The sequence below is a fragment of the Triticum aestivum genome, chromosome 2D (genome assembly GCF_018294505.1).
Source record: "Triticum aestivum cultivar Chinese Spring chromosome 2D, IWGSC CS RefSeq v2.1, whole genome shotgun sequence".
Lineage (NCBI taxonomy): Eukaryota > Viridiplantae > Streptophyta > Magnoliopsida > Poales > Poaceae > Triticum > Triticum aestivum.
Window position 1 is genome coordinate 622,131,151 of NC_057799.1, and position 21,930 is coordinate 622,153,080.

At 47.2% G+C, this 21,930-nt stretch overlaps 1 protein-coding gene across 1 annotated transcript in view; it reads right to left on the bottom strand.

Annotated features, from left to right (window-relative positions):
- Positions 1–21,606, bottom strand: part of LOC123050495 (uncharacterized) — a 54,770-nt gene extending 33,164 nt beyond the window's left edge. Inside the window, exons 1-2 of the mRNA XM_044473277.1 lie at positions 21,466–21,606; positions 19,143–19,214 (exon numbers count right to left, since the gene is read on the bottom strand). Of these exons, the coding sequence (XP_044329212.1) occupies positions 19,143–19,214; positions 21,466–21,606 (213 nt within the window). The remainder of the gene's footprint in view (positions 1–19,142; positions 19,215–21,465) is intronic.
- Between the last annotated feature and the right edge of the window lie 324 nt (positions 21,607–21,930).

Below are 21,930 nucleotides of genomic sequence, written 5' to 3' on the forward strand. Positions count from 1 at the left end.
GAGCCAGGTGGATATGGAGGAGATAGTCCTCAATCCATACTGCGGGATCTGTTGTTCCATCGTATGATTCGATGTTGATGGGTTTGAACCCGTCTGGAAATTCGTGCTCCATTACCTCGTTGGTGAAGCAAAGCGGGTGCGTGGCTCCTCTATGTTGGGCCACACTGTGAAGCACCTCCTTTGGATGCTGTTGGCGGCTTCGGGCGTGGTTGGCTTGGTTGAGTCCGGCTGATTGACCATCATAACCGGTCGGGGCATATCCCCGCGATCTGTACGTCGATCTTGTCTGTCCTGCTCCGCCCACTAAACTTTGGCGGATGTCGCCATTGTTTTCCCGAACCGTCTTGTTCTTGTTCTTACGGCCGGATTGGTTGGTATGGTATTCTGCTTGGGCTGCTGCTTTATCCGGACCGAACTGTGGTCGACCTGCCGCATTATTCGATGGTGGAACGGGCTCCAGCGCCTTGCCATCATGTGGAGGGAGCCACCTGCATTTGGGGTGGCTTTTGTCCGGGCCACTAGGGCCGTATTCTATGGCGGCTAGGACCTCGGTCCATTTATCATTGAGCAGATCTTGGCTTGCTTGAAGCTGCAGCTGCTTTATTCTTAGATTCCTTGCTGTGGCTATTAGCCGGCGTTTAAAGCGCTCCTGCTCGAGAGGTTCCTCCGGCATGATGAATTCTTGGTTGTCGAGGCTCTCCTCTTCCTCAGAGGGGGGAAGATAATTGCTATCCTCCAAGTCTCCGTACATGACCTGTTCATCGGGGCTATCTTGCCCGCTTTCCTGGTCCTCCTGTTCGGATCCTGCCTCAACAGGGTCTTTGTTGTCCGGAGTAGTATCACCTCCGTTGCTAGTATTGTTTTCTCTTGGGTGACGTGACCTAGAGCGGCGCCGGGGGCGCCGGTGTTCGGATTGTGTACCAGGAGGTTTGTCCTCAACTGGATCCTCCTTGTCATCGTCGATATCGTCGTTGGGTGTGTCTACCATACACACGTCATACTAGGGAGTGGTCGTCCTACGTCTAGCGGATAGTTAGCTCTGGCCTTGCCCCTCATCGTCGTCCATACCGTTGATGTATTCGGGGCAGAGGTCAAGCATGTTGGTTGGGTCTTCGACAGTGGCTATGAAGTGGGTGGCGGGTGGGAAGAAAAATTCTCCGTCATCCGCCGTAAGGTCGAACCGGACATAGTTCGGCAACGAGCCATCTGCCAAGGATAGGTTTTTTAGTGAGCTTAGTAGATCGCCCATAGGCGATTGCTGAAAGACATCTGCGGCACTGAACTTGATTATCGATAAACGATCGAGTTCGGTATCCGCGAGCTCGCAGGGTTCGGAACTCGATATTGGAGACGAGTCCGGGGTTCCGTTGATGCAGGTATCGTATTAAGTGGGATCTGTGTGTAGCTCCAACGCCGCAGACTCGGCAGCCCCCGTGATGGGGTTGAGTCTCCCATCTTCGGACGTCTTGGTATGCTCCGGATCTAAGGCCGGAGTTGTTACAGGAGCTATCTCCTCGATGCGGCTCGATGACAGGTTTAAGCCGTGTTCAACGGGGCGAAGGGGAGCGGTTGCCGCGGTCTCAAATCCGTAGAAGATCAAGTCCCCACAGATGTCCGCGACGTATTTCAAACTTCCGAATCTGACCTGATGGCCAGGGGCGTAGCTATCGATCTGCTCTAGATGGCCGAGCGAGTTGGCCCGCAGTACGAAGCCGCCGAACACAAAGATTTGTCCGGGGAGAAAGGTTTCTCCCTGAACAACGCCACCACCGATGATTGAAGGGGCCATCGAGCCTTATGTCGACGGCACAGTGGAACTCTCAATTAAAGCACCGATGTCGGTGTCAAAACCGGTGGATCTCGGGTAGGGGGTCCCGAACTGTGCGTCTAGGATCGATGGTAACAGGAGACGGGGGACACAATGTTTACCCAGGTTCGGGCCCTCTCTATGGAGGTAATACCATACTTCCTGCTTGATTGATCTAGATGAATATGAGTGTTACAAGAGTTGATCTACCACGAGATCGTAATGACTAAACCCTAGAAGTCTAGCCTATGTGAATATGGTAATGAATCTCTCCCATCCGGACTATGCTCTCTGGTTTATATAGACACCGGAGAGATGTAGGGTTACATGAGGTCGGTTACATAGGAGGAAATCTTCATAATAGGTCGCCTAGCTTGCCTTCCATGCCAAGTAGAGTCCAATCCGGACACGGGTATTGGCTTCGGCCTTCGTATCTTCACATCCCATCAGTCCGGCCCATGGATAACAGGCCGGACGCCCGATGACCCCTTAGCCCAGGACTCCCTCACCCCAAAGCCGTTTTGTGAGTGGAGCTTTGAGCAAGGAGATCGAAAATGGCAGCAATATGAGCAAGAACTCGTGCTTGAGCTGGTTGGTGGTTTTTTTGGGAGGAAGGAGTGTGTGGTGGCTGGAATAAGTGGAGGGGAGCCACCATGGGCCCACGAGGCAGGGGCGCGCCCTGGACCCTCGTGGTCAGGTGCTTGCTCCCCCTGCTGTGTTCTCAGTGCCAGATATTCTCAAATATTCTAGAAAAAATCATATTTCATTTTCGGGGCATTTGGAGAACTTTTATTTTCGGGGTATTTCTTATTGCACGGATAATTCAGAAAACTAACAGAAAATACTATTTTTGCTTTATTTAATCTAAATAACAGAAAATAAAAGAAGGGTACAGAAGGTTGTGCCCTCTAACTTCATCCATCTCATGCTCATCAAAAGGAATCCACTAACAAGGTTGATCAGGTCTTGTTAACAAACTCATTTCGAATAACATGAAACCGGAGAAATTTCGAATAACATTATGTTACCTCAACGGGGATATGCACGTCCCCAATAATAAGAATATCATATTTCTTCTTGACAGTAGGAAGAGGAAATTCAAAACCTCCAATAATAAATGATGGAATTTTTCCAATGGAATTGATAGTGTGGACTTGAGGTTGTTTCCTTGGAAAGTGTACCGTATGCTCATTACCATTAACATGAAAAGTGACATTGCCTTTGTTGCAATCAATAACAGCCCCTGTAGTATTCAAAAAGGGTCTACCAAGGATAATCGACATACTATCGTCCTCGGGAATATCAAGAATAACAAAGTCCGTTAAAATAGTAACATTTGCAACCACAACAGGCACATCTCACAAATACCGACAGGTATAGCAGTTGATTTATCAGCCATTTGCAAAGATATTTTAGTAGGTGTCAACTTATTCAAATCAAGTCTACGATATAAAGAGAGAGGCATAACACTAACACCGGCTCCAAGATCACATAAAACAGTTCTAACATAGTTTCTTTTAATGGAGCATGGTATAGTTGGTACTCCTGGATCTCCAAGTTTCTTAGGTATTCCACCCTTAAAAGTATAATTAGCAAGCATGGTGGAAATTTCAGCTTCCAGTATCTTTCTCTTATTTGTAACAATATCCTTCATATACTTAGCACAAGGATTCATTTTAAGCATATCAGTAAAACGCATACGCAAGAAGATAGGTCTAATCATTTCAGCAAAGCGCTCAAAATCCTCATCATCCTTTTTCTTGGATGGTTTAGGAGGAAAAGGCATGGGTTTCTGAACCCATGGTTCTCTTTCTTTACCATGCTTCCTAGCAACAAAGTCTCTCTAATCATAACGTCGATTCTTTGATTGTGGGTTATCAAGATCAACAGCAGGTTCAGTTTCTACATCATTGTTATTACTAGGTTGAGCATCAACATGAACATCATCAGTAACATTGTCACTGGGTTCATGTTCATTTCCAGATTGTGTTTCAGCATCAGAGATAGAAATATCATTGGGATTCTCAGGTGTGTCTACAACAGGTTCACTAGAAGCATGCAAAGTCCTATCATTTTTCTTTTTCTTCCTTTTAGAAGGACCAGATGCATCAACATTAGTTCTCTGAGAATCTTGCTCAATTCTCTTAGGGTGACCTTCAGGATACAAAGGTTCCTGGGTCACTTTATCCCCGCTAGTTGCAACTCTAACAGCAAAGTCATTATTCTTACTATTCAATTCATTGAGCAAATCATTTTGAGCTTTAAGTACTTGTTCTACTTGAGTGGTAACCATAGAAGCATGTTTACTAATGAGTTTAAGTTCACCTTCAACTCTAGACATATAATCACCCAAGTGTTCAATCATATAAGCATTGCGTTTTAATTCTCTGCCAAAATAAGCATTAAAGTTTTCTTGCTTAACCATAAAGTTATCAAAATCATCCAAACATTGGCTAACAAACTTAGTAGGAGGGATTTTAGCTTTATCATATCTATAGAGAGAATTTACCTTTACTACCTGTGTCAGGTTATCAAGACCATGTGTTTCTTCAATAGGTGATGAATTAAGACCATGTATTTCTTCAACAGGAGGTAAATTCTTAACATCTTCAGCTTTAATACCTTTTTCCTTCATAGATTTCTTTGCCTCTTGCATATCTTCAGGGCTGAGAAATAGGATACCCCTTTTCTTCGGAGTTGGCTTAGGAGTTGGTTCAGGAAGTGTCCAATTATTTTCATTGGTCAACATATTATTCAATAGAATTTCAGCTTGATCAACAGTTCTTTCCCTGAAAACACAACCAGCACAACTATCCAGGTGGTCTCTAGAAGCATCGGTTAGTCCATTGTAAAAGATATCAAGTATTTCATTTTTCTTGAGAGGATGATCAGGCAAAGCATTAAGTAATTGGAGAAGCCTCCCCCAAGCTTGTGGGAGACTCTCTTCTTCAATTTGCACAAAATTATATATTTCCCCTCAAGCAGCTTGTTTCTTATGAGCAGGGAAATATTTAGCAGAGAAGTAATAAATCATATCCTAGGGACTACGCACACAACCAGGATCAAGAGAATTAAACCATATCTTAGCATCACCCTTTATTGAGAACGGAAATAATTTAAGGATATAGTAGTAGCGAGTTTTCTCATCATTAGTGAATAGGGTGGCTATATCATTTAATTTAGTAAGATGTGCCACAACAGTTTCAGATTCATAGCCATAAAAAGGATCAGATTCAACCAAAGTAATTCATAATCCTTATCAGTAATAAAGATAGGTGAAGTAGCATAAGCACGATCATATTTCATTCTAGCATTTAGAGTTTTTTTTCCAGCTTAGCTAATAATTTCTTAAGATCACTTCTATCATTGCAAGCATGAATGTCTCTAGCGGTTTCTTCATCTATAACATAACCCTCAGGCACAACAGGCAATTCATATCTAGGGGGAGAATCTTCATCATCACTTTCATCAATATTATCAGTTTCAATAATTTCATTCTCTCTAGCCCTAGCCAGTTGTTCATCAAGAAATTCACCAAGTGGCACAGTAGTATCAAGCATAGAAGTAGTTTCATCATAAGTATCATGCATAGCAGAAGTGGCATCATCAATAACATGCGACATATCAGAATTAATAGCAGAAGCAGGTTTAAGTGTCGCAAGCTTACTCAAAACAGAAGGTGAATCAAGTGCAGAGCTAGATGGCAGTTCCTTACCTCACCTCGTAGTTGAGGGATAAATCTTGGTTTTTTCGTCTTTCAAGTTCTTCATAGTGACCAGCAGATATAAATCCCAAGTGACTCAAAGAATAGAGCTATGCTCCCCGGTAACGGCGCCAGAAAATAGTCTTGATAACCCACAAGTATAGGGGATCGCAACAGTTTTCGAGGGTACGCAGAGTATTCAACCCAAATTTATTGATTCGACACAAGGGGAGCCAAAGAATATTCTCAAGTATTAGCAGTTGAGTTGTCAATTCAACCACACCTGGATAACTTAGTATCTACAGTAAAGTATTTAGTAGCAAAGTAATATGGAAATAACAGTAACGGTGGCAAAAGTAACAGTGCTAGTTTTGTAGTGATTGTAACAGTGATAACGGAAAAGTAAATAAGCGAAGAACAATATGTGAAAAGCTCGTAGGCATTGGATCGGTAATGGAGAATTATGCCGGATGCGATTATTCATGCAACAGTTATAACATAGGGTGACACAGAACTAGCTCCAATTCATCAATGTAATGTAGGCATGTATTCCGAATATAGTCATACGTGCTTATGGAAAAAACTTGCATGACATCTTTTGTCCTACCCTCCCGTGGCAGCGGGGTCCTAATGGAAACTAAGGGATATTAAGGCCTCCTTTTAATAGAGTACCGGACCAAAGCATTAACACATAGTGAATACATGAACTCCTCAAACTACGGTCATCACCGGGAGTGGTCCCGATTAATGTCACTTCGGGGTTGCCGGATCATAACACATAGTAGGTGACTATAGACTTGCAAGATAGGATCAAGAACTCACATATATTCATGAAAACATAATAGGTTCAGATCTGAAATCAAGGCACTTGGGCCCTAGTGACAAGCATTAAGCATATCAAAGTCATAGCAACATCAATCTCACAACATAGTGGATACTAGGGATCAAACCCTAACAATACTATCGATTACATGATAAATCTCATCCAACCCATCACGGTCCAGCAAGCCTACGATGGAATTACTCACGCACGGCGGTGAGCATCATGAAATTGGTGATGGAGGATGGTTGATGATGACGATGGCGACGGATTCCCCTCTTCGGAGCCCCGAACGGACTCCAGATCAGCCCTCCCGAGAGAGATTAGGACTTGGCGGCGGCTTCGTATCGTAAAACGTGATGAATCTTTCTCTCTAATTTTTTCTCCCCGAACGTGAATATATAGAGTTGGAGTTGAGGTCGGTGGAGCTCCAGGGGGCCCACGAGGCAGGGGGGCGCGCCCGGGGGGGAGGGGGGTAGGCGTGCCCCCCACCCTCGTGGACAGGGTGTGGGCCCCCTGGCCTTGATTCTTTCGCCAGCATTTTTGATATATTCCAAAATAATTCTCCGTTGATTTTCAGGTCATTCCGAGAACTTTTATTTCTGCACAAAAATAACACCATGGCAATTCTGCTGAAAACAGCGTCAGTCCGGGTTAGTTCCATTCAAATCATGCAAGTTAGATTCCAAAACAAGGGAAAAAGTGTTTGAAAAAGTAGATACGTTGGAGACGTATCAACGTGCACCTCCCCAACAACTGACACCTCTCAACCGACCGGGTGTCGATCCCGCCGGTCCCGTTGAGCGGCCGTGCACGCCGCGAGGAGATCGAGCGACGTCGTCGCCTCCTGCTGGACGACCTCTACTATGACCCTAGGTACGCCGTCGACTCTGACCTCTGGGACACTTGGTTCTAGGACGAGCACGACACGCGGCGTGCCTCTTTCTTCGTCGGGGCCGCGGCGGCCACGTGAGCGCCGCGCGCGCTCCGACCCCTCCCCAAGTGCGCGGGCATAGGGTGGTGCGTGGCCTCACGCCGACGCCGTCGCCGTCGCCCTCTCCGTCACCACCACCTCCACCTGGCACGACAGAGGAGGAGGAGGCCTGGCTGGTTCAACGTGTCATGGAAGACTCCATGAACACGCACGATGAGCGGCAGTGGGAGGGCCTGGAGACCATGATGGCCCTCTCTGGCGCCGGCAACGTCGCCTTCCCCGAGCTGGAGATGGTGCAGGCGGTGGAGGAGGCGCCACGGAGGGAGGAGGTGCTGGAGGAGTTGCTCGTGGTCGCGTTCCACCCGGGCCTGGTGGGCCAGTGGTGGAGCTGGTCGTGCATGGCTCCGGAGATGGCCGACGCCGCGGGGGCGTGAACTGGTGCCCCACGCCGCCGCGGTCACCGGAGCGGGAGGCGTCGCCATGGGAGGAGGTGGTGCAGGCACCTACTGCCTTCCAGCCCGCCCCCGTGTACGACGCACCGCCGTCCCACCTCTGGACGCCGCCGGCCTACGTCGACCTCGTCAGCGACGACGACGACAACGGCGGCCACTGAGAAGACGGCGACGGCAACAGCAGGAACGCGCGGGCGGCGGATTTCTTTTGTTTTTTTATGTTAATTATGTCTATGGGAACTGTGGAACTGGGCCGTTTTGTGTCCGTGATGTTTAATTATGTTTTTTGTTTTTATGTTCACGTTTTTTTCGGCATTTAGTTTTAGTTTTTGCGTTTTCTTTAATCATGTCCATCCCGGACATGATTTGGGGTGCGGCCGCGCGTTGGGCGCACCGACAACCCAACGGCCCCAAGCGGACATGGGCGACCCCATTGCCGCCCTAAACGGACGAAAACAGGCCAAACCGAACGTCCGTTTGGGGTCGTGCGCTGGAGTTGGCCTACGATACACAAGAACAATAAATTGTGCAAGTAACTGTCTTGGTATCAATAGGTAGCAATTTATGCATGTGTCCTAAAACCCGTATAGATAAGTACGCTAAAACATACCACCTCTGTTATTTCATGTAAGACGTTTTTGCAGTTCTGTAACTTTGTAAGATCACTGGTAGAAAAGAGGCTTCCATACGCCCCCATTAGTCCCCAAAACAATCGAACCGCGACCAAAGGGGTCTTTAGTCGCGGTTCGGGAGAAGACCTGCGACCAACTATCTGGGCCCAGCGCGCTCGGTCGACAGCTGGCGGACGGGAGGGGCTTTAGTCGCGGTTGGCCTGGCCAACCGGGACTAAAGGTCCTCGAAGGCCTTTAGTCGCGGTTGGCCAGGCCAACCGGGACTAAAGGCCCATCCAGCTGGCGGACGGGAGGGGCTTTAGTCCCGGTTGGCCTGGCCAACCGCGACTAAAGGCCCATCCCTATATATAGGACTCAGCTCACTTCACTTCACTTAGCTCACTTCACAATTTTCAGAAGGGGGTGGTGGGTTTGCTTTTGGTTTCTCCTATGCACACAAGGTGTTTGATGAAATGCCCGAGAGCCTGAAACAAACATGATATGAAGTGTCCGAGCCACACTTGAGCTTTCTCATTTATTTTTCCTCCGCGATCGCGGTTAGCAACTTGAACCTTTCATGTGTCATTGATAAAATATGCATGTGTGTAGTTCATTGTTTAATTTGTATTATTTCTAGCTAGTTAGTTTAACAAATGCATGATGGTTAATTATATACTTTATATAATAATAATGCAGATGAATCGACAATGGATGTACGGTCCCCGACTCTCCGGCGAGTTCACTACGGGTTTGAAAGATTTCCTCGTAGTGGCAAATGCGAACAAGCAGCAAGGTTTTATTATCTGTCCATGTGCTGTCTGTAAGAATCAGAAGGGTTACTCCTCCTCAAGAGACGTTCACATGCACCTGCTTCGGCACGGTTTCATGCGAAGCTATAATTGTTGGACCAAGCATGGAGAAAGAGGGGTTAGAATGGAAGAAGATGAAGAAGGGGATGATATCGATGACAACTATCATGATCATTTCGGTGATACTTTCATGGAGGATGATGCTGAAGGTGGGGAAGGGTTAGGTGAAGGTGAAGAAGAGGCACATGATGAGCCCGCTGATGATCTTGGTCGGACCATTGCTGATGCACGGAGACGCTGCGAAACTGACAAGGATAGGGAGAATTTGGATCGCATGTTAGAGGATCACAAAAAGTCGTTGTATCCAGGATGCGATAATAGTCTGAAAAAGCTGGGCTGCACACTGGATTTGCTAAAATGGAAGGCACAGGAAGGTGTAGGTGACTCATCATTTGAAAATTTGCTGAAAATGTTGAAGAATATGTTCCCGAAGAATAACGAGTTGCCCGCCAGTACGTACGAAGCAAAGAAGGCTGTCTGCCCTCTAGGTTTAGAGGTTCTGAAGATACATGCATGCATTAACGACTGCATCCTCTACCGCGGTGAATACGAGAATTTGAATGAATGCCCTGTATGCACTGCATTGCGTTATAAGATCAGAGGCGATGACCCTGGTGACGATGTTGAGGGCGAGAAACCCAGGAAGAGGGTTCCCGCCAAGGTGATGTGGTATGCTCCTATAATACCACGGTTGAAACGTCTGTTCATGAACAAAAAGCATGCCAAGTCGTTGCGATGGCACAAAGAGGACCGTAAGTCCGACGGGGAGTTGAGACACACCGCTGATGGAACGCAATGGAGAAAGATCGACAGAGTGTTCAAAGATTTTGCAGCTGACGCAAGGAACATAAGATTTGGTCTAAATACTGATGGCATTAATCCTTTTGGCGAGCAGAGCTCCAGCCATAGCACCTGGCCCGTGACTCTATGCATCTACAACCTTCCTCCTTGGTTGTGCATGAAGCGGAAGTTCATTATGATGCCAATTCTCATCCAAGGCCCTAAGCAACCCGGCAACGACATCGATGTGTACCTAAGGCCATTAGTTGAAGAACTTTTACAGTTGTGGGCCAGACCTGGTGTACGTGTCTGGGATGAGCACAAAGGAGAGGAATTTGACCTACGAGCGTTGCTTTTTGTAACCATCAACGATTGGCCTGCTCTCAGTAACCTTTCGGGACAGACAAATAAGGGATACAATGCATGCACGCACTGCTTACATGAGACTGAAAGTGTACGTTTGGTTAATTGTAAGAAGAACGTGTACCTGGGTCATCGTCGATTTCTTCCCCGAAATCATAACGTAAGAAAGAAAGGCAAGCATTTCAACGGCAAGGCAGATCACCGGCCGAAGCCTGCGGAACGTACTGGTGCTGAGATATTTGATATGGTCAAGGATTTGAAAGTCATCTTTGGAAAGGGTCCTGGCGGACAATCAGTTCCGCGGGGAGTTGACGGGCACGCACCCATGTGGAAGAAGAAATCTATATTTTGGGAGCTAGAATATTGGAAAGTCCTAGATGTCCGCTCTGCAATCGACGTGATGCATGTTACGAAGAATATTTGCGTGAACCTGCTAAGCTTCTTGGGCGTGTATGGGAAGACAAATGATACAAAGGAAGCACGGCAGGACCAGCAACTTTTGAAAGACCCAGATGACCGGCATCCGGAATGGTTTCAAGGTCGTGCCAGCTACGCTCTTACCAAAGAAGAGAAGGTCATTTTTTTTGAATGCCTGAGCAGTATGAAGGTCCCGTCTGGCTTCTCGTCGAATATAAAGGGAATAATAAACATGGCGGAGAAAAAGTTCCAAAACCTGAAGTCTCACGACTGCCACGTGATTATGACGCAATTGCTTCCGATTGCTTTGAGGGGGCTCCTACCGGAAAATGTTCGAGTAGCCATTGTGAAGCTATGTGCATTCCTCAATGCAATCTCTCAGAAGGTAATCAATCCAGAAGATCTACCACGGTTACAGAACGATGTGGTCCAATGCCTTGTCAGTTTCGAGTTGGTGTTCCCACCATCCTTCTTCGATATTATGACGCACCTCCTGGTCCACCTAGTCGAAGAGATTTCCATTCTCGGTCCTGTATTTCTACACAATATGTTCCCCTTTGAGAGGTTCATGGGAGTATTAAAGAAATATGTTCGTAACCGTGCTAGGCCAGAAGGAAGCATCGTCAAGGGCTATGGAAATGAGGAGGTAATTGAGTTCTGTATTGACTATGTTCCTGACCTTAAGCCGATTGGTATTCCTCAATCGCGGCACGAGGGGAGACTAAGTGGAAAAGGCAAGATCGGAAGGGAATCCACGATATGTATGGACGGTCATTCTATGACTGAAGCACACCACACAGTTCTGCAAAATTCCAGCTTGGTGGCTCCGTACTTCGAGCAACACAAGAATATTTTACGCTCGGACAACCCGGGGAAGCCTGAATCCTGGATTAGAAAGGCCCACATGGAGACTTTCGGCAGTTGGTTGCGAAAACATTTAATGAATGACAATGATGTTGGAGATCAGCTGTACATGTTGGCCAAGAAACCATCTTCGACTATAACGACTTTCCAAGGGTACGAGATAAATGGGAATACATTTTACACCATCGCCCAAGATAAAAAGAGCACCAACCAAAACAGTGGTGTCCGCTTTGATGCAGCAACCGAGAATGGGCAAAAGGTCACATATTATGGTTACATAGAGGAGATATGGGAACTTGACTATGGACCCTCCTTTAAGGTCCCTTTGTTCCGGTGCAAATGGTTCAAGCTAACAGGAGGTGGGGTAAAGGTGGACGAGCAATACGGAATGACAATGGTGGATTTCAACAATCTTGGTTACCTTGACGAACCATTCGTCCTTGCCAAAGATGTCGCTCAGGTTTTTTATTTGAAGGACATGAGTAGCAAACCGAGGAAACGGAAAGATAAGAAAACAATCAGTACATCATGCGATGATCCAAAGCGCCACATTGGTCTTTTAGGGAAAAGAAACATCGTGGGAGTGGAGGACAAGACAGACATGTCAGAAGATTATAATATGTTTGGTGAAATTCCGCCCTTCAAAGTGAACACTGACCCAAGCATTAAGTTAAATGATGAGGATGCTCCATGGATACGGCACAATCGTAAGCAAGCAGGGACACAAGGGAAGAATTGATGTGTAATAATTTATTGTACCAAACTTTGTATTTGGTCGATGAACTGAATGATGTATCAAACCTTTTGTCAAACCTTCAAGGGATTTTAAAATGAATTAGTTTTATTTTTCTGATTTTTTTGATATATATAATTGTATTTTTAAGATTTTCTGATTTTGTCAAACCTTTAAGGAAGAAGAAAAAAACAAACAGAAGAAAAAACAGAAGAAAAAAGGAAAAAGGAAAAAAGGAAGAAAAAAAAGAAGAAAAACAAAACAAAATAAATAAAGCAAAAAAGAAAGAAGGAAAAAAAGAAGAAAAAAAAGAAGAAAAAAAACAAACAGAAGAAAAACATAAGAAAAAACAGAAGAAAAAAACAAACAGAAGAAAAAAACAGAAGAAAAAAGGAAAAAGGAAAAAAGGAAGAAAAAAAAGAAGAAAAACAAAACAAAATAAATAAAGCAAAAAAGAAAGAAGGAAAAAGGAAGAAAAAACAGAAGAAAAAACAAACAGAAGAAAAAAACAGAAGAAAAAAACAAACAGAAGAAAAACAAAAAGAAGAAAAACAAAACAAAATAAATAAAACAAAAAACAGGCAAAAAATAAAAAATATGCCACCTACTGGGCCACCACGGCCTGAATACGACTAGAAACCCATTAATGGGCCAGGATTCAGGCCCGCAGAAGGCCCAGTAGGCCCACAGGCACACAGTGACAGAATAGGCCCGTAAGCCTGCATTTGAGAGGAGCTCGAAGTGGTGAGCGCAGCCGCGCTTATAAACCACTGTCGAAGCCTCTCGGCTAGCGAGGTGGGACTAAACATCCCACCGCACCGCGCCAGTTCCAGCACAGACCCTTTAGTCCCGGTTGGGGAGGCGGACCGCGACTAAAGGGTACCCTTTAGTCGCGGTTGTTGTCCCCAACCGCGACTAAAGGGTCTTTCTGCGCGGGAGCGAAAGCGGCGCCAAAACCCTTTAGTCCCGGTTGGGGAGGCGGACCGCGACTAAAGGGTACCCTTTAGTCGCGGTTGGTGTGGCCAGCCGCGACTAAAGGGTACCTTTAGTCGCGGTCCGCCTCCCCAACCGCGACTAAAGGTGCGTCTATAAATACTGCACTTAGCAGTTTCGCCACTTCCCATTCTCCTCTCTCTCGACGCCGAAGCGCTGCCCCGACGCCGATCGACGCCGAAGCCCTGCCCCGACGCCGACGCCGACGCCGAAGCCCTGCGCGCCGCCGTCCCCGTCCCCAGTGAGCGCCGCCTCCGCCCGTGCCCTGCCCTTGCCCGCCGCCCGTGCCCTGCGCCCTTGCCGGCCCGCCGCCCGCCGCCCGACGCCCTGCCGCCCGACGCCCTGCCGCCCGCCGCCCGTCGCCCGCCGGCCCTGCCTGCCGTCCTCCGCGCGCCGGCAGAAGAAGAAGAAGGAAGAAGAAAAAGGAAGAAGAAGAAGAAAGAAAAAGGAAAAAGGAAGAAGAAGAAAGAAGGAAGAAGAAAACAAAAGAAAAACAGAAGAAAAACAAGAAAAAGGAAGAAAAAAGGAAAAAGGAAGAAAAAAAGAAAAAGGAAGAAAACAACAGAAGAAAAACAAAGGAAGAAGAAAAAAAGGAAAACACAAGAAAAACAAACAGAAGAAAAAAAACAAAAGAAAACAAAAAAACAGAAGAAAAACAAAGGAAGAAGAAAAAAACAAAAAAAAACAAAAAAAAAAAAAAAAAAAAAGGAGGAAGAAAAACAAAGGAAGAAGAAAAAAAGAAAGAAGAAAAACAAAGGAGGAAGAAAAAAAAGGAAGAAGAAAAACAAAGGAAGAAGAAAAAAAGAAAGAAGAAAAAAAGGAAGAAGAAAAAAGAAGAAGAAAGAAAGAAGAAAGAAAAGGAAGAAGAAAAAACAAGAAAGAAAAAGGAAGAAGAAAAACAAAGGAAGAAGAAAAAAAGAAAGAAGAAAAAGGAAGAAGAAAAAAAGAAAGAAGAAAGAAAGAAGAAAGAAAAAGGAAGAAGAAAAACAAGAAAGAAAAAGGAAGAAGAAAAAAATGAAAACCAAATGAAAACCAAAAGAAAGAAGAAAGAAAAAGGAAGAAGAAAAAAAGAAGAAGAAAGGAAGAAGAAAGGAAGAAGAAGAAAGAAAGAAAAAAGAAGAAGGAAGAAGAAGAAAGAAAGAAGAAAGGAAGAAGAAGAAAGAAAGAAGAAGAAAGGAAAAAGGAAGAAGAAGAAAGGAAGAAGAAGAAAGAGGAAGAAGAAAGGAAGAAGAAGAAAGAAAGAAGAAAGAGGAAGAAGAAAGGAAGAAGAAGAAAAAAAAGAATTTTTACTTAAAGAATCTTATTTTTTAATTCCTCCTCCTCTATGTCCCCTTAATCTTATTTTTTAATTCCTTTATACTTAAAGAATTTTTACTACATGCAGGAGTGACATATGGCGGACGATAGAACCGAGCCGCTTAGGGATCCGGAGGCTGAACGTTATTTAATGGGCATCATCAACAACGAGATTCCTTATGTGCCGGGCTCAGAATATGAGCAACAAGAGGATGTAGTCTCTTCTTATCTGAACCTTGACGGTGGAACAGAGATTGTCGATGATCAAGAAGGTGAAGGAACGGACATTGTCGACGGAGGTCAACCGTCAACAACCGACGATCTCGAATTGCAAGTAGCAACCACCTCCGGCGAGGTATATATATACATTGAGAGCCTCTCGTGATACAAACTTACTGAAATGTGAATACATATGTATTAACGCGCGCGACTCTCTTTCTTTTTTTAGCCCTCCGGATCGAGTACGACAAAGCGTGGCAAATCCAAGGCGATGAAAACAGGAGAAACATATGCCATTGAGTTTGTCAGTGAAACCGGCAAGCCCCTACAGCACACCTCAAAGTTTATCAACCAATGCGGAGTCGTTGTTAGAGACAACGTCCCGATCACCGTCCAGGAATGGAAGGAGCCAAAGAAGGCACGTCTTGGTTTCAGTTTTGTCGACAAGAGAACGAAAAAGGATTGCTGGAGAAAGCTTATGGAACATTTCATTCTACCTCCGGAATACAACAAAGTCGATGAATTCGGTAACGAGGTTCCGGGTGGACGTCAGAGGAGGAGGCTAGTTAAAGAGTTCGCTCTTCAGAAGATGGGCGAAGCATTCCGGAACTTCAAGAAAAATTTAACCCGTGACTATGTCAACAAGGGCAAGACTCCGGATTTCAATGGACAACATGAGAAACTGAAAGATGATTGGCCAGAATTTGTGAGGCAAAAGCAATCGGAGCATTTCAAGGAAATATCGAAAAAAATAAGGATAATGCGAGTAAGAAAAAGTTCCATCATATTATGGGGCCAGGAGGATACCGCCTTTCGGAGCCTAGGTGGCAGAAGATGGAGGAGGACCTGAGGGTGCGAGGAATCCCTCTAGGTACAGAGGGATGGGACCCAAGGGCCAAAAGCTGGTGGTACGGGCATGGGGGATCGCTAGACCCGGAGACAGGGGTGTGTGTTCACCGGCAGAGACAGTTTGCTCCCACCCAAGCCCTTATTGACGCAATGACCCAAGCTCAAGAGGGCTTGATCAAGTTCAACAGAGAGAAAGACGCACTGACAACAGCCCTCGGGAATGATGAACACGGAGGACGTGTACGAGGCAAAGGCAAAGTTCCGTGGAAAGTAGGGTTTTCCCAGGACAATGACCCGTACTGTTACAGAAGCCGTAAGAGAAAGACGGACCGGGATGCAGATCTTATGACGAAGTTTGCATCGGAACTCCATGAGTTGAAGCAGACCGTGCATGAACTAGTGAAAGAAAAATCGGCTGCAGGGCCGCATGAAGATCATGAAGCGGATCGCGGAAGCCAGCAGCGGAGAAGCAGCGTGGCTTCCACGGATGCCCCGCCTGGTGCTAGTGCACCGATGATCGAGATTCGTGCACCGGAGCCTCACTACCCCGTGGATGATGTAAAGGAGATGAAAGAATGTGATCTGCATTATCCCGTGGGGAACGTTTCCACGAAGGTAGCTAGCGGCAGTGCTTTACCCTGTACACCTGGAGCACTCCACCACAACAACCCCATTGCATATGGCTATGCTCGTGTCACGGTGGAAGACATAGTCCAAGGGTTTGAGGACCTGGAGATTGACAAACCTACACCCGAAGGGGAGAGAAGACTTGGAGATGTCAAGCGCCAGTTCATTCTATGGAAAAAGAAGTACATAGTGTTTCCAGGCGAGGCGCCAAGGCTAGCAAGTCCACCCCCCTCCGATGGTGGTGGTGGTGGTGGCGGTGGTGGCGGTGGTGGTGGTCGTGGTGGTTCACCTACACCTCCTTCACGCCATTCGACGCCGTCCCCCGATCCACAACCTCCGGCGGGTACGACGCCCCCCAATCCTCCTCCGGCGGGTACGACGCCCCCCAATCCACCTCCGGCGAAGAAGCAGAAGCAGGCGGACAGCAAGGAAACCCGCTCCTGGACTATTAACCCGGACCCTTATGTACCTAAGACCACAAGGGTACCGGAGCCATCACTGAAGCCTCTCCTCCCAAGGCCTGGGGAACTTAGTGAAGCTGAAACCAAATTGGCCGCGTCTGCTGATTATGAGAAATGGAAGGCGGATATGAAGGCGAAAAAAGAGCCTGAGCCCAAGCAAGTATTCACTGAGAAGCAAAAGAAGTGGGCTAAGGATTTTTTGACGACACCGTCCCAAGCCGAGCTGAATATGCCTGACGACTATGGACATGAACTTCGTAGGCAAGCAAAAATATTGAAGGAGGAGAAAGAAGAAAGTAAAAAAAGCGGGAAACAAGTTGACCAGCTCGGGATGCAGAAGAAACAATCGATCCCCCCGCTCATAGTGAAAGCCGGTCCGGAAGAGGACCCCGAGATCATAGCAGCTGCGGCAGCACTTGGATTGACTGTAGCGGGTGCCATGAAACAAGCGTCCGAGATGGGTTTGACTCTTCGTGCCTTCTTAGGCCTTGAGGATGCGCCAGTATGTGAGATAGCATTACAATATGTGCGGAATGGGCCTCTCGTCGAGCCTGCGCGGGAAAAGAGTCTACCACCACAAATGCGAAATCTGCTACGTTGGTACAAGCAATTCATAACATGGGCCGACAAAGAATATGTTTATGCGGATGTTACAGATGAGCATCACACCAAACGGTACTCTGTAGAAGTTCATATGAGTGAATTGTTCCAGCTGTTCAATCTGCGCGACCTCGACAAATCTATGCTGAGTTGCTACGTTCTGTAAGTGATTTATTTCTACCTCATCTCGTTCTTCATTGCCTGCACTATATATATATTGTCCTAACTATATTGTTGCGTACGCTATTATGCAGATTGAAGATTTGGGAATGCAAAATAAGAAACATCCATGATGTTGGGTTCATTGACCCACATATCGTTAATGGACATGTGTTACAACATCACCCCGAAGACGTGGAGAAAGACCTGTACAAGTTTCTTAGAAAGCATCAACTCAAAAGTCATATTCTATTTCCTTACCATTTTGGGTGAGTGTTTCTCTCTTGTGCCCATTCTCTTTTGTTTACTCCATGCATGGTATGTCTAATCGATGAGTTATGCATGACTGTGCATGTAACGTGTCCGCAGGTTCCACTGGATTCTGCTAAATATTGAACTTCACACCTCCAGAGTTCTAATCATGGACTCTATGGATTCGGATCCAAAGCGTTGGGCCGACATGAGAAAAATGCTGCAAAAGTAATTATTTTCAATCATTTGAGCTCTATATCGATCGGTCTCTTTCGTTCATTTCCTAATATCAAGTAACTAATAACTCCCTTATTCATTTAATTTTCTTTGCCCTGTAGGGTTTGGAGACGGTTCTCAGAAGAAATTGTCGGTGAATTCAAACATGAGCTAGATTTCAGAAGGTTAGTTAATGTGGATAAGCAGCCACCGGGGACCAATCTATGTGGATACTATGTTTGTGAGAACATCCGGAGACACACCACTGAGCGGAAGGCATCAGATAGCGTGCGGAACGCGACGGATAACTTGCGGAGGAGGCTTAGTCCAGAAGCTCGCTTCCGACCAATTCAAGAAGAATTAGCAGGATTTTTCATGAGGGAAGTCATCAATCCTAAAGGAGAACACTATACCGAGGACGAAGAAATTTATATGCATACCCGAGATTGAAACTTGTACGAAGTTGTATATGGTCATCCATCCTAATTGTGTATGGAAACTTGTTCGAAGTTGTATATGGTCACCCGAGATTGAATATATATTATATATTCCTCTTGAATTCTTCTTGTTTGAAATTTCATATGCATGTATATAGTAGCGTAAAATATGTGTACTGAAACTTTATCAAAATTAAAATAAAACACAAAATATAATATAAAAGAAATAAAACACTCCAAACTAAAAAGAAACCAGGTTTAGGGGGGCTAAAACCCTAAACCTGCGGAGGAGCCCTTTACTCCCGGTTGGCCACGAGAACCGGGACTAAAGGTCCTCCGCCCCGACGGACCACGGGCGCCCACGTGGACGGGCCTTTAGTCCCGGTCGGCCACAAGAACCGGGACTAAAGCCTTTAGTCGCGGTCCGTAAGAGGCGCGACTAAAGGGGGGGGGGGTCTTTAGTCGCGCATATTTAGTCCCGGTTGCACAGCCGGGACTAAAGGCTGTTGCGAACCGGGACTAAAGGGCTTTTTTCTACCAGTGGATGTTTTTGCAGTTCAATTGGGGTAGTAAATATAGATTTAAAGATAGTTAATTAGACATTTTTTGGGGGAATTTCCTCAATGGCTACAATAAACTGATAGGAAATAAATAAATAAAGGATGTTTAAAGATCAATACCTTGGCAGTGTCAACTTGTAACAGGTATAGATCATTTTGCCCATGGAAAAAATTCTTTAGTGTCATGTTCACCTACACCAAGTCAAGGATAAAATAAACTTGGTTTTTGATAAGGACCAACATACATACAGAGACAAAAAAATATATGAATGAATGCATATGATTCATATTTTCTACAAAAAATAAGATCCCAGATCAAGTCGGCATTGAAATAACAGGGGTGATATGATATAGTCTCCTGGTTCCACTGAAGCTAGTACAGTAGAAGTCAGTGCTCAAGAAACAGATATTACAACAACTAAAGATGTGTGACGGTTCAAGAGTGTGTGTTTTTTTAGCAAAAGACAGTTCAATAGTGTGAAGGGGAATATCACGTATCATGTGAATAAGTAAAACATCCCCAAACCAGTGTCGTTAGAGTATATAGAGTATATTGGTGAGTTTGTCCCTTTGCACAAAAACACGGCCTAAGAACGCATCGTTTTCAGATTTAATTTCTTAATAGAAGAAATTTCCTGTTGGTATAGTATGCTGTAATGCCAAACGTTCTATTTAGTAGTAGCATTGATCTACATCTCGTTCCATGAATCATTGTTCAATTGTTTGCTAGTGTATTACGGATCAATATAACTTACCCGGTAGTACCAATCTAAATAAACTGAAAGATTCACTCAGAAAAGACATCTGGCATGGATTATTGGGCATAATTAGGCAATAAGCCCCAAACCTCGACAAATCAAGCAATACAGGGAGAAATGTACTAACAAGTCAGACAGAACAACATCTACACTAGAATCTGTAGCGGAGATCTCACAAAACAGAGAGATCTGGAGAGGAGGGGGGTAAAGGACGGAAGGAATCGAAGAGGTTTTGTGTACCCGAGGGTACCAGCCATAGTTTTAAATAGCCGGCTATGGGCCCCGACCAAAGTCCTCAAAGAAGGCTCCCGCTCCCTCCCGCTAGGGTTCCGCCGCCGCCGCCAGGCCACCGGCCCTCCCCGCCCCCCTCTTCCCCCTCCCCCTCCCGTTCCCGCCCCTGCGCCGCCTCCCCGGGAGGTGGCCGGGGCGGCGCGCCCCTCCCCTTCCCTCGGCCCCCACCCCCGTGAGATCTCCACCGCCGCCGCCGGCAGGTGCCCCGGCGCTGGCCCGAGTGCTGCCGGCGGCGGCGGGCCCTTCTGTACCCGCGCGTTTGTCTCCTTCCCGGGGCTGGTGACGACGGCGGTGAGGCTCGGCTGGGCGGCGGCTCGGCGACCCGGCGGCGCTCGCCGGCGGTAGGCGCGGTGGCGGTGCTGCCCTTGGCAGCAGGGCGGCGTGGTGGCGTGCGGTGGCCGGCGGCGCGTCCCCGTCCAGATCTGGGCCCTCCCGGCCCCATCTGGGTCCTAGCGGGCCGGTCCCCGGCGTGGCTTCGCCGTCGTCTGTGTGGTGCGGAGGAGGAGCAGCTCGGATGGGGGACGGCGATGCCGACGGCGTGCCTGCTGCAGCGCGATGGCGGGAGCTTTACGGGCATGGAGTTCCCGGCCGGGCCTGTGGGCCCACGGGCCTGGTATGCTCCTGCTATTATGTCCAGTCGGCTACCGTAGTTGACGGTGGAGGTTGTGCCCTCCCGCGTGCCGACGGTGCTGCGGCCCCTAGTCCCGGCTCCTATCCCTTGTTGTGCAGACCTCACTTCGTGGTGCCGTGGTGAGACGGCGTGGAGGCTTCTTGACCATGGTGGCGCAAGATCGTGGTTGGTTTGGTGGCAGGCTCTGGAGCACCCGAGGTGAAGGTTGGGATCGGGGGAAACCCCTGTCGGCCTGTCCGACACCGACGCGGCGATGCCGGTGGGTGCCGCCGGACCTTCCTGGAGGGCGTCGGGGGCGACCCTTCCTCTCGCCTCGTCATGTACCGGGGGAAACCCTTGGCAGCAGCGTCGTCATCGTCGCGGTCCTTCTTGGAGGTGTTGATTGGTACCGGTGCTTCGGAGCCTTGGAGCTTGGTGGGAGATCTTCGGTGGGCGCAGTGGTCGTGAAGCTTCTTCATTTCCGTCGATCCGCCGTTGTCGACATTCTTTTCTCTTGTTGTTTCTCTTTCGTTTCTTTTGGGTGTGATTGTGCTGCTTCCGTCCCAGCACCTATCCTTGGATATATCGGTTGGTTGCTTTGAAATACAAAGCGGGGGAAACCCTTTTTCGGAAATACCCGGCCTCCGCTATAGCCTTTTCAGAAGAGTGCCGCTATATGGCCGCCTTCACAAATAGTCCGCTATAACCTGCTTTAGCCCGCTATATCTCTGCTATAGCTGATTTGGAGGCTCGCCGCTATTTTCCATAGCCCGCTATTTAAAACATTCTGCTGGGCGAGGTCGCTGAGGTGAAAGCAGCCAGTGGATCGGTCGAGGTCGCCGCCGGTGCGCTGAGGCTCTGCCCACTCCTCCCCGGTGCTAATCCGGTACACGAACGCTGGCGGCGGCGGCGGCAGCGTTGTCATGGCGGTGGCCCGCTAAGGGCGGTATTTTCCAAAGTGAAATAAGCTTTGTAGGCAAGTGGGCCTAAAATAAGCTGAAGCGGAGCGCTACCAAACATCACCGGCGATGCCCACGGCTTCCTCCGCCCCGACGCCTTTCCTCCTCCTCGCCTGTCTTCGCAGAAGCTCGGGCTCCAGAGCCACGACCCCATTCCCTCATCGCCATGTACTCCAACCTCGGCTGCCCCCGTCTCTTGGAACTCTAGGGCAGACGATGTGACGCAGACGTTTCATGCAATGGTCGCCGAGGGTGGGTGCCAACGCAGTGACGAGGAGACGGCGTAGGCT